General features: G+C 49.6%; 1 protein-coding gene across 1 annotated transcript; it reads right to left on the bottom strand.

The window, feature by feature from the left end:
* Positions 1-4,948: 4,948 nt before the first annotated feature.
* On the bottom strand, positions 4,949-8,910 carry POU3F2 (POU class 3 homeobox 2). The gene has a single exon (XM_034670870.1). It carries the CDS (start codon positions 8,631-8,633, stop codon positions 7,569-7,571), a length of 1,065 nt encoding a protein of 354 aa, XP_034526761.1. The 5' UTR covers positions 8,634-8,910; the 3' UTR covers positions 4,949-7,568.
* Between the last annotated feature and the right edge of the window lie 4,296 nt (positions 8,911-13,206).

The following is a 13,206-nucleotide window of genomic DNA, read 5'->3' as shown; positions in this document are numbered from 1 at the left end:
AGGCCTCGCCTCCTCCAGAGGCAAAAGGCCGTGTTAGAACTCCCAGCGCCCGACTAAGAGGGTTTTAAGAATTGAGTGATTTCCTCCCACTAGGCGACTCTCCCAGGCGCCTTGGAGGGCTAAAGTGGGGGGGGGGGGAGTCCACCCGCGCCGTGAAACCCCAGACTGCAGAGGAGAACCCCAGGCCTCCGGTCGTGGGGCGCGGCCCCTCCCGCCTTCTGCCCGCATCTCTGACTTGGGAGGCTGGGGTGCCCAGAAGGGCTCGCTGGTTCCCTTCGCTGGGGAACTAATGTTCCTCCAGTGTAGATAAAAGAGCGACGTGAGGCCCAGCAGGGAGTGGTCGGTTTCCGAGGGGCTTAGAGGTTCGCTTTCTTCAGTGCTTCAGCACTTGGGGGGCAGATTCTTCGTCACTGGAGGCAGGGAGCTGAGGTCAGCAGCAGCCAGAAGTTTGATGGGTGTGGGCTGGAGGGAACGTGCTTCAGAACTTCGCTTGCCAGCTCTCGGCATCCTTGCTCCACTCCATGCCCCCCTCCCAGTCGCCCCCAAACAAACAAATAAACCAGAAAAGGCCAAATTACTCTACTTCCCCTTTCCTCCCCAGTTTTCCTGCAGCGGGCTCCTCTGCCCTCTTCTCTCGGGGCACCATCTGCTGTTGCCTCTCTCGTGCAGGAAGCAATGTCCCGGGCCCAACTGGGCAGAGTCGAGCGGAAAAGCCGCGCGGGCAGAAAGCTCGGAGATGCACTCGCCCCTGGACCCTCGACCCTCAGTCACCTCTGCGCCCCAGCGCTTCTCTGCCCCGGCCGCACGAGCCCCCAGAGAGGCCCCGCCAACTCGTGCGACTGTAACCAACTTCCCCAGGGGCGGCAGCTGTACCCAAGGCTTCTGCCCTCCTCCCCCTAGCCACCACCTCCATCCTCAGCCTCGGGTGGGCGAACCCACCAATCGTTGACTGACTCCCCCCTCCAGGGTGTCCCTGGAGAGTGAGAGTGATGGAATAGCTCGCGACGTCGGGGCTGGCGACCCTCCCCCTAAAGATTCGGACGTCGGAGCCGCAGGAGCCGCAGAGCCCCCCGGTTCCTGGCAGACACTGCGGGGCTGTTCAGTGTCCCGGAGCGAGGGCCGGGGTTGGAGGACAGGGAATGCCCGGCACCTCGCGCCCCTCTTCTCCCTCCGCCGGCAGGCTGGGCGGTGTGGACCTTCCTTTCAGCGGCCTGGCCTTCCCCGAGGTGGGGATTCACGGCGGCGCTGGGGCGCCTCCTTTGCGTCCGGGCGCAGGGGAGAAGCCGGCCCGGCAGCACCCTCGCCAGCCTTGGCCAGGCGCTGTAACAACTTTGAAGGAATATTTTGTTAAGGGAGCAAACAAACAAAAAGTTATTAATGTCAAATCATTGTCTCCAGAATCGTGTGCTGTGAAACGTAAAAATTCTTCTGACGGAATGAGATTTCTGAACGGGAAGAGGGAAAGAACTCCCAACCCTTTCCACGAGGATTTGCCTGAACCTTAAAGCCCAGTGATTTACAACGGCTAATTTGTGTTACAAACCCCGCAAGAAACTTTTACTTTCTTTCCACTCTCCTGCCAAACTCTGGCCATATTTTTTTGTGTGTGGCTACGTCCCCCCCCCCCTTTAAACAACAAACCCAGAGGAAACACTGGTGGGAGGAAAAATAGATGCCCCAAATCAAAAAGGATGTATGTTCAAATGTGCTCCACAGCGAGATTTCCTATTGCCGTCGTTCTGCACGCCGAGAGTTAATCTATACAATTTATAACAATCAAAATCCCCTCCATATTGCTCAGATGGGGTCCTAGTGCTCCCCTGTCTTTCTAAAATCAGTGACAAGTGAGTCTTTGTGGGGCATTTATTTCCTTCTTTTTTCTAGATGACAGCTCCCCATTCTGAGAGCAGAGAGCTGTTTGCCGCCAGCTACAGCCCACTCCAGAGCCCAGGCCCTTCACGGACGAATCGCATATGGAAGTTTTTGCCCCCCTCCCCCCAAATCCCAGACAAAGAGCTATAAAAACTCAGAAAGACGTGAAAGGAATAAACTTTAAGATATAGATGCACTTTTACTGGTGTATTAAATAACATTTCAGACATTTAAAAAAAAAAGAAATACATCTTCATGTTATCAACACCCAGAATTCTAACAATAAGAGGCCAGGGTTGTTTTGATGGGATATGATATTGTTTCTAAAACCTCTAACAGCTAAGCCAAGCAGAGTTGTTATTAAGGTAAAGGGAAAGTACTACGTGATAAAGTTAATTAACTTTTTTTTCTTAAAAAATAAAGGAGGAAACATATTTCCTAGCTTCCCACAAAACACAAGAACAACGTGAAAATATTCTGATTGTGTATCTCCATAACCAAGTGAAGTCTTTAAGAAAACTAAAAAGCCATTTTCTGGCACTCCTGTACCCGCCTCTAGATAAGGAAGCATTGAAATAACTCTGGCCCAAGTTCTACCAAGGTGGGCAAGTTTATTCCTTGATTTTCCAGCTAAGTGGCAAGCCCCTGCCACTTTTGCATTATCTCCTGTACTGAATCAAGTGGTGAGAATAGGTACCAAGAGCCCTAGTTCTCTCCTACCACCATCTGCCCCCTGTTAAGAGATTATGCGTCACTGAAAAAAGTAAACTTTCCTGAATAGGGATAATGTTGGTATAAAATTTAGCTGAACATCCCATTTAGTCCTATTGTCAAGATTCATTGCTAGTACCTCCAGATGCATTTTTTTCATTTTAAATAGACACTGTCCCTTTTGCCTCACTGAAATATACAAGCAGACCCAAAGAAACACTTTTACCTTTGACCCTCCCTTCACCATCCGTCTTTCTTTTTCAGTTAAAAGCTCCGTTCTTTAGCTCATTCTTTAACTTGTCTAGGAATTCAATAGAATCTAGAACACAGTTCTATAAACTGATTGAAAAATCAACAAAGACAAATCACAGAAGCCAGTGACAAAACGATAATTCCTCTCACCCAGCACCCCAGCACTACCCAAGCGGCTTCCACAGTAAGGCAAGTGAAAGGCAAGAGAAGGCAGCCTAGAGACAGACAGACACAGGTACCAAAGCACTCCCATGCCATTTCCCCCCATTGTTGCCGTTACACCTCTTTATTAGTTGCTCTTGGAGAAATCAGAAGATAAGAGAGATGAGTGCCTTTATTAAAGCCATTTCATCAGAAAATCTTGCCAACCAGTGTGTGGCTTCCACTGGTAGGAGCAGGAGGTGAGGAGGACTGCTTTTGTGGCTGCCATCTCAAATACACAGGAGGTAACTTCATGGGAACCGAGAATGTCTACAAGTGCCAAGCGTAATATTAGTTGTGGCCATTCCCTCTGTCTGACCTTCACCTAACTCTCCCACATGATCGTTTCTCCTCCATCTTATACCATAAATTTTAAAAAGTGACATATTTTGAGGAAACACAGGAGCTCTTTCAGGACGGCTGTATTCTGCGTTATTGTCTTTGGGGGAAAGAAAGGGTTTGTCATTGTGGCTGGCCAGCATCTTAGGGATGACTGCCCCACAAATTTCTCCCCGTGGCAGTGATGGAGTTTTTCCCTTGAGCATGTAATACATTCCCCAAACCGTAATTGAAACTGTCTGAGTAGCTTTAGAATCTGAACGGCAAGCATGGGTCAAAACCATGGCGTGTCCGTTTAACACGTGATGGTTTCCAGTCAGTAGCCCCTGTGGCTAAGAACAAAAACCGCCTTCTCAAGGTCCACTAAAATGCCCTGCAGAGGGCAGATGCTGCTTGTTTTCTGCCTACAATGGAGGAGAATATTGACCCAGAACTCAAATCTATACCCAGCTTAAACATTTTACCCATCAGCATGTCTGCGGTCACAAAACACTTCTTCTTTCTGTCACTTCTCGTTCAGACTATTGATAAGATCATTTGGCTGAATCTGTTTGGGACCTGTGTAATATTGACTAGGAGTTAGAGGAGATGATCAGATGTAATAAGCCCAGAAACTGCCTTTCAAAATGGACATTTATACTTAAACCAGTGTTCCAAGGAGGACTTTAAATACATCAGCAAACTCGTAAACTAACCCAACACTGCTTGGATGTTGCAGTAACCTTAAACTGACTTTGGTAAGTATAATGTTCCCTCTAAGAATATCTGAAACAATCTGTGATGAGTGTCACAGCCTTGAGTGTCTTCCATACGTTCTTTTCTTTTTTCTCGCCCTGTTTTAGAGCCTATTTGCTTGCCTGGAGAGAAACAGACACTATTGTATAAACCATTGCAAAATCCATTTTTTCCCCCTGTAAACCTAACAGGAATAATACACGGGACTTACTTGGTAAACACACATCTTGCATATTGTCAGAATTACTCTTTGTTGAAAGATATTTGTTAATTATTAAAAAGAATAACACCCTTAACTAAGCTTTGCTTTTTTAGGTCCCAAATTATGTGAGGACATGTGGGTAAAGATTAAAGTCCACCTAGTTCCACTGATGCTCTCCAAAAAAAAAGCACAATCAGTTAAGGTAAAGGTAACCTGGAAAGAACATGTAGGGATATCTGCATTTATTTAAAGGGGACAAACATCTCTTTGTCGGACCATGAAATGGCAAACAAATGGAAGCTCAAACCCACTGACCATTTCAATTTAATGCTATAGGTGTAGTGACTGAAAGGTCTGGGACTGATAGTTTTTTTACAAAGAAAAATGAATTAGAATCAAAACAGTAGTCTCTCTTTAAAAAAAAAAAAAAAGCTCTGAAAGTTATAAACATGAAACCTGGCAGTATACGCATAAAATTTATTCCAAAACTTTATGAAGTATAAAGGAAGGGAAGTATTTTACACACAACTCAACTCAGTCAGTATAAGGTCTAGGGTTTTCTCCCCCCCTTAAAACTTGGCACTATCTTTAAAAATAAAATAAAGATATTTCAATAATTAGAACAAACTATGAAGGTATTGTGCATTTCTGTTTTATGTAGATAATAAAATATTACTTTAACATAAATATATAAGGATCTCTGCGTTTTTATTTTCCCCACAAGCACAACCAAATGTACCAAAACAAAGTATTCTTAAAGAGACTGAACAAAAAAAAATTACATCCCATATAGATTTTGCTCATCTACTCATTTAAAGCTACAGAAAAACAGTTTCCAGAACCTTTTTGCTTTAAAAGAAATAAATATACATTGAGGCAGGCCACTTAAAAAATGATATGAAAATATTTCCCTGGGTAGCATTAAAAAAAAAAAAAGAAAAATAGACAAAGAAACATTTAAACTATTTCTGCATTTCAAAAGACAGATATTAAACATATATACATAGTGGTAAGGTTCAGTGGTAACTTTCGTCTTCGTAAACCTATGAGAGTCAGAGGAGCTCTAGACACATCCCCTGAACTCCAGCATCTGACCTTACCCACTTGGTAATAAGAATCTGAAAATTCATTTCCTCCCTTTACCATTGGCTATTTGCCCTGCTCTGGATTGCTTCACTGAAGGCCAGTCCCCACACCTCAGGACCAAGCAATGTGAGGCAGCCCAAGCAGGAGCTCCGTGCCCATCTCCTTGTGACATTCGTTGGGGGAAATGAAATACAGGCAAATAAATATGCCCATTATAAGTCATCATTTATCTTGCAAAAACACTGAAAATGAAACAATCACAGGTGTTTGAAAAGACAATATAAAGCATATTTCCTAACACCTTAACTACTGAGTGCAATGCTAATCTGATGCTGAACCATCATTTTATGGTCTTGAGAATTTAATTTTTTAAAATAAAAATTTGCCTAGTGCTTCACCAGAAAAAAAAGCCCCAAACTTTTCAGATTACTAAAAAGTGTTTTCCCTTTGAGCGCCCTTTTGTGCTGATTATTTTTAAATATTTTAACTGATCACAGTTTAATGGTATTTATTTTCAATGCAGTTAGAAGTTTTTCACCTACACTTCCCAGTAGAGTCTTTTGTTATGGGAGTTAACCATTTTCCATCAAGATAAGGTAAAGACGCACTTAAAACTATTAACAAAGGGAGAAAAGGAAGATAGAAAATAACATTTTTTTTCCCAGTTCATTTGGCTTCCTTAGTGAAAGAGGGGGGAAAAGCTGTCCAGTTCAAACTGGTATTTTCTGTAATAAATAATAAGAGAAGAGGGTGTGGGACCTTAAATATGATTTGATAAACAAATGAGCTAATGAAGACAAAACCAGTCTAGAGTGGAGATATTCTCTGTATGTGGGTATTTGTGTGGTAAGAAACAGTCTATGCATACACCATTAAGTTCCCAGATTATTTTCTTTATGTTAAAAAAAAAAGCTATTAGAGGAACAAAGTTTAACTGCTGCTGTCAGCACAAATAATTCCTCATAATCAAGTTATTAAAACTGAAGGCAGAGAACTATACAGGGGTTTCTGAAGATATATATTTCCCTAGTTCTCTTCAAAGTGCCACTTTCTGTTGGACAACTCTGGAAATATATTCAACCTCCACATTTCCTCTGAGCTCTTTCACAATGGGCCCGCCTGATAAAATGAAGCAATCAGTCACTCACTATCGATTTTTCTTTTTCTCCCCTCCACAACCTCCCCCAGAAACACTGCCTGAAAATGAAGTTTACTTTGTGGCTGGTAACAAAAACCAATGCTTGACTCATTTTTGTATTCCAAACTGGATTTTTGCCTTGGATAAAGTGGGTAGACCATGCACGTTTCCTGAAAGCAGAGAATGATTTATTTTGTACGAAGCCAATCGTTTTTGCTTTGGTAAAAGAAGCAAATAGATGTTACACCAATGTTGGGGTTGGGGAGGGGGACGGAAGGTAACCAAAGTTCACAAACAGAAAGAAGAACAAGGGGCAACACGAGAACATTGGAAATGGAGAGTAGCCAAGAGCTGGCTTCAACTCTTTCTGCTGAATAAAACAAAACAAAACAAAACCCAGCAATTTCAAAATTAACGGTGGGAGAAAGAAAAATACGTTCATGAATTTGTTCATGTAAACTTCAATTTTCTTGCAGTGCAAATTTATGTGGTTAAATTTTGACTACATCAAAGAACATGTGTAATTTTCCCTCTTTCCTGATGAGGATCCACATTAAATCAACACAGCAGCATGTGCCAACTCCGAGCATCAGGAAGCTGTTTTGTGTTTATCACGGTTTGGTGGATTTTTTTTTTTTCCTTTTTGGTAATTTATTTAGTTTTGCCAGGTATTTAACTCAGTGCTTGCCATCTCTCTTTTTCTCTCTCTCTCTCTCTCTCTCGCTCTCTCGCTCTTTCTCTCTCTCTCTATTACACACTCTCTCCTCACTCTCTCTATGAGACACTCCGCTCCATTGCCTGGGTACTAGCCTGTAAAGGTCAAAACACATCATTACACCTGCTACCGTTTAAAGGATAGTCCAGTGCCTTAGTTGCTTTCCTTATTATTATTTTTTTCTTTTTAAGGGACGGGGAAATAATAATTAAAATAAAAGAACAATCAGAAGTTAGAGAGGGAACAGGGGGCCGGGAAAGAGCCGTGGACCGTAGGGGAGGGGGAGCCCCGCGCTCTGCCCCTCCCCCCGCTCGAGTTCACTGGACGGGCGTCTGCACCCCGTGGTGTGGTGGCGTGTCCCTACTCCCCCCGTACACATCCTCGGCGCCCGGCAGAGTCCCTCCGGGAGGGGTCATCCTTTTCTCTTTCTGTCTCCTGTTACAAAACCAAACTCTCACCACCTCCTTCTCCAGCTGTAAGCTGTCCGCGAGGGAGGTGATCTCCTGGGCCGAGGGCTTGGGGCATTTGAGGAAATGGCTCTCCAGAGCCCCCTTGACGCTCACCTCGATGGAGGTCCGCTTTTTCCTCTTGCGCCCCTGCGCTGCGATCTTGTCTATGCTCGTGGGGCTGCCCGAGGACGAGTCCGCCTCCTCCAACCACTTGTTCAACAAAGGCTTCAGCTTGCACATGTTCTTGAAGCTCAGCTGCAGGGCCTCAAACCTGCAGATGGTGGTCTGCGAGAACACGTTGCCGTACAGGGTGCCCAGCGCCAGCCCCACGTCCGCTTGGGTAAATCCCAGTTTGATTCGGCGCTGCTTGAACTGCTTGGCGAACTGCTCCAGGTCATCCGAGGTCGGCGTGTCCTCGTCCGAGTGCGGGTCGTGGTGCGCGCCGGGGTGGCCCGGCGGGCCCTGCGGGGGCGGTGGCGGCGGCGGCTGCTGGTGCGGGTGCGAGTGCGGGTGAGGGTGGTGGTCGGCGTGGTGCGGCTCTTCGTGCGCGTCCCGCAGGCCGTGGTGGTGCAGCCCCGCCGGCTGCCCGCCGGCGCCCAGCATGCCGTTCACCGTGAAGCTGGGCTGCGAGTAGAGTAAGCCGCCGTTGGACGCTCCCATGGAGGGCGGGAGGTGCGCTGCAGCCGCGGCGCTCCGCCATGCCCCGGGCCCCGGGTGGTGGTTGGCGGCGCCGTGGGACAGCGCGGTGATCCACTGGTGAGCGTGGCTGAGCGGGTGCCCGTTGCTCTGCAGCGCGCCGTAGTCGCCCTGCACCAGGCTCTGAGCCTCGCGGTAGCCCCCCGCGCCCTGCTGCATGCCGCCGGGCGGCTCGGCGTGCACGATGGAGGCGCTGGAGGTGAGCAGGCTGTAGTGGTTAGACGCTGCGGTCGCCATGACTCTCGGAGCCGGACTGAGCGCTCCGGTTAAAGGAGCCGTGCATTTGACAGTTACTTTTTCGCCTCGGGCTCCTCTGCTCGCTCGCTCTCTTTCTCTCTCCTCTCTCTCTCCCCCAGCGGGCAGCTCCGACGCCCGCTCCGACGCCTTCTGTTGCCGCTCCTGCTATTACTGCTGCTGCCGCCGCCGCCTCCCGCCCGCCCTCGCTCTCTTTCTCCTCCTCTCCCTCCTTCTTGCTCTCGCTCACTCTCTGACTAGCTCCGCGCTCCCCCCTCTCCCTGCTCTCTCCAGCTCNAAAAAAAAAAAAAAAAAAAAAAAAAAAAAAAAAAAAAAAAAAAAAAAAAAAAAAAAAAAAAAAAAAAAAAAAAAAAAAAAAAAAAAAAAAAAAAACCGGTCTACCTTCTCTTCCTATTAGGGCTGGGGTGGGGGGGTGAAGGAAAGAGAAAAAGAAAGGCTGAGTCGCGCAGAGCCAGGGGTAGTCCCATTTTTATTCACCTTGGGACACACACACGCACACACCAGCGTTTCTTAAACCTAGAGCCAGAAGCCAGACTTGTGCCCCTGTTGAAGTCTCCTTCCCCCCACCCCCGCCACGGCTAGAATTTCAATGTCCACGTGCTCCAAGATGTGCCGACACTTTTGCCCCAAATAAAGGTCCTCTTCTTCCCCTCCAACCCGCCGCTAGCGCTGGCTTTTTTCCCTTTAGGTTCCAGGCCCAGTTGTCTCCCAGTCCCTGAGCGAGGACCCCATGAGAGGCTGGCTCAGCCTAAGCTCGTTCACTAGTGAGAAACTCCTGTAAAGGCGCGGAACTGCCTGCTCTGACAGCGCAGCGGCCTGGACTGAAAACAAAACAAAACTGAGAAAGTCTCTGTTAAGATTCACACACTGGGGCGCGCGCACACTTTTTGGTTTAGAAAACCAGGAGCCTGGGCGGGCGGACCTTTGCCTTGTGCCAGACTACAGGAGTGCAGGAAAGAGGTGCGCAGCCTCCGGGTGCGGTGGAGGCGCGGAGGGCCGCTGCGGGAAGCCGAGACGCGGGGCTGCGGGCGCGCTTCCCTGAGCGGCTGGCGTTTTTCGATGCAACTTTTCCGTTAGCTGCTTCGAAACGGAGGAAGGGTGTGCGAAGGCAAATGGGCTGATGGCTAGGGGAATCTTCCTAATTAGTAACTTCTACCGGCGGCCGCGGGTGGGGCTGGTCTCACTCAGCTCTCAGGCGCTTGCTAGCGAAGCTCCCTGCTTAGCCTTCAGCCATGAACTCCACAGCAAGACTGCGGGACCGCACGCCGGCGGCGCCGCTCTACCGAGCGCCAGCGCGTCGCGCGGTCAGCTCCCTAGCCTCCTGGAGCAGGTGCCTGCCGCGGGTTTAGGAGCCTGCGAGCCGGGTAGCAGAGACTCAGGAGCGGACCCAGGCTGGCGCAGCGGGACCACCACGAAGGGCCAAGCGAAGGGCGAGGATACCGCGAGGAGAATCAAAAGTTGCTGCCGGGAAGAGAAAAAAAGACCCCAGGGAAAGTGAATAGTGTCCCCACCTCTCACCCTTGGCCCTGAGCGTTGTAGCGCTGGCGCTGCCGGTGGTCTTGTGTTTGTGAAGGAAGCCAAAACAACGCTCGGGGAGAGCACTTTGGGGCCTCCGAGAATCTTAATCTAGACAGCAAAGTGGAGCGGGCCAGAGAATTCATCACGACTAACGAGGAACGAGCTCTTCGGGGAGTGGCTGAGTTGTTTATAAATCACCACGTTGAGCACCCGCCTGAGCAAGACGCTTTGGCTGAGAATTTCCACGTGCCCTGTGTTTATGAGTGTGTGTGTGGGAGAGAGAAAAATGGTTAGGGGAGGGGCGAGCCCACAGGCCGCCAACCGGACGGACCTGCATCCCCCCACGCGCGCACCCGCGCGGCTAGGCGAGGACACACACCGAGTGGCGCTCGGTTCCAGCGCAAGCGCGGAGCCACTCCGGCCCCGCGCCTGGGAGCTGTTAGGAATCCCGTAACTTTGCCCGGCTAGGAAAAAATGGAAAAGTCCTAGCCTCGGAGCGCGCAGACTCGGCAGCTGGCGCCTAAGGCTCCTCGACTGGGAGCGGAGGGGCTGGGCGGCGGGCAGGACCGCCTCCTCGCGACGGCGGCCCGGAGTTCCCCGCGCCCGGCGCGCGGCTCTCCTGGGGCTTTGGGAGCGCACGGGCTGAGTGCCAGCCGCGTCCGGTCCGTGCCTGCCTCTCCCCTCTGCCCCACCCCACCCCACCCCCGCCCCTCGGCTCGGAGAACTCAGAGATCCCCAAATAGAAGAATCCAGCAGCCGCCGGGAAGGGCCGTGTCAGGATACTCAGCAGCTCACCCCCGCCTTCCCCCTTCCAGGGCAGGTGTCTGCTTTTCTCTGGATTTGATTTCGCATTTCTCAAGGGACAAGGCCCTTTACAGCCCTTGGGGTGATACAGTCGAGGGAAGAAAAGGGTTTGCAGACGCATCTCTGAGAGAACCGAGGAGGCTGGGCTCCGAGCCAGTTTAAAAGTATCCCCACCTTCCTCTTCTTCTGTCCCCTCCCCCCAACCCTGGGCAAAGGGATCTGGGTCGGGGTGGGGGGGCGCCGGCAAGAATATGCTGCACGTGTACATCAAAACTTCCTGTCTGCAACGGGACTTCACTGGCGATTACCACTCAGATCAACCCACGTTGAGGTTCCGGGTCTCTACTCCACCCCACCCGCCCCCACCTCATTTCGCTGGCAGGCGCTGGCTCCAAAACGTTCCCAACAGGGTAACCCGGGTAGTTCTACCGGATTAATACACCCAATAAATCCCCGGGAGTACACAAAGCAGTGCCCAACCCCCGGGCCTCAGCCTCTGCACCCCACCCCCAACCTCGGAGCCGGGCCAATCGCCGGGCGGGCAGGGCTGGGCGCGCACTAGGGCTCTGTGTACCACCTCCCCCCGCGCTTCCCCCGCCTCCCCGCTTGCCGCCGGAGGCCCGGTTGGCGCGAACGCCGGGTCCTGAGTAGCCTCAGCTTCCTGTCTGCCTCCCGGCGCGACTCCTCCCTGGGGCTCTGGGAACCCAGTCTCTCGGGGGTTCAGCTCCAGATGGGGGCTTCTCCGTCTTCTCTTCCCTCCTCCCACAGTCGTGGGCTCCTTTCTTTGCGGCTGACCCCGCCAGGGCAGAGACTTCAGGTCGGCCTGCCTCTCTCCAGCCCGCATAAAAGCACGTTGAAGGTGTCTCGGGGAGACACCTCCAGGTTTTGATTCAGCTCATTCCCTTTCACTGTTCAAAGCAGCTGTTCAAATACAGAGGCTGCTTACGTTGACGTGAAGAGGATTTCAAACAACCCTAAAATGCTTTGAACTGACAAGGTGTCTTGATATCTCCCTCACTCCAGTACGGCTCTCTGAGATCACTCGCTAGGACAATGGCTGAGCAAGCTCTTCCTGCGGACCTCGCTGCCTGGGGGCGGCTCCAGGGTCCCCTGGGCCCTTTCCGCGAGAACTGGCTTGAGGCACCCTAAGAAGAGATGCTGGCAATGGCGTTAGCCCTTGCCCTTCCCCTAGGTCCCAGGAAGGGCTGTGCTCTTTCGGCATCCCGACCTGGACTCGTTTGAAGAAGTGGTGCGGACTCCCTCCCGTCTGGGTGCATTGCAAAGGGAGGAAACAACTCAACGTACCCGAACTAAATCGAGGAGACCTATATTTTATCTCCACATTGTCGCACTCCTCGAAAGAGTGAGCTGGGCCTGGCACCTTAACCCATGGCCCCCAAAGTCTTCACTTGAATAACAGTAATGGTATCAATCTACACACTCTAACATGAACATAATTTATTAACTCATTCATCTACTAAACATACTCACACTATATGTTAAATATCATTGATTTATTTCTATGTACCAGGACATGGCAGAAAAACCACCATAATCATTCCCTATATGTTGTGCTGAAAGGACACAGTTATTAAAATAGAGATGAGATGGTATTCATTTGATAGGTCTTAATGTATTTCTTATTTATGTAGTCCCATGATAATAGAAATCAGGAAACAAAGGGAAATTTCTTAGGAGGTGGCAACTGGCTTAAACTTCGGTAAAATTGTCTACTGGTGTTTCCTTTTTAGTGTATCCACCTTGCAGGAGGATTGTTTTAATCCCTTCTTTTCCCACTCCTCCTCCTCCCCCCTTCCTACTTCTCTACCTCTTCCCTTCCCCCCTTCCTCCTCCCTTGACCCAGTCATTCATTCCTGCCCTTTCTGCTGTCTTGCTAGCCCCCAGATGATGTTTTATTTGGTCGCTAGCTCCCCCACATTCGAATGGAACTTCTTTGCTAAGGGCCTACAGAATGTCAAAACTGAGGTTCCCACTTTAGAGCTGCAGCTCTAAACAGCCAATCCACACAAAGAGGCAGCTGGCTGCTTTAATGAAAACCTCCTGAAAGCTTCAAGAACTGCAGTCTTGGGATGCATTTATTAGGAGCATGGAAAATGCATTTTCAAGGTGCTGGTTCTTATGAGAGACATAAACATTTAACTTCTTAAAAAAACAACAGAAATTAATATCTTTATTTAGCATCACATGTCTCCTCATATTTAAAAAAATCTCC

The sequence above is a fragment of the Ailuropoda melanoleuca genome, chromosome 10, assembly GCF_002007445.2.
Source record: "Ailuropoda melanoleuca isolate Jingjing chromosome 10, ASM200744v2, whole genome shotgun sequence".
In the NCBI taxonomy this organism is placed as follows: domain Eukaryota; kingdom Metazoa; phylum Chordata; class Mammalia; order Carnivora; family Ursidae; genus Ailuropoda; species Ailuropoda melanoleuca.
The sequence above is the reverse complement of the archived record's forward strand: the minus strand, read 5'-3'. Positions and strand labels throughout refer to the sequence as shown.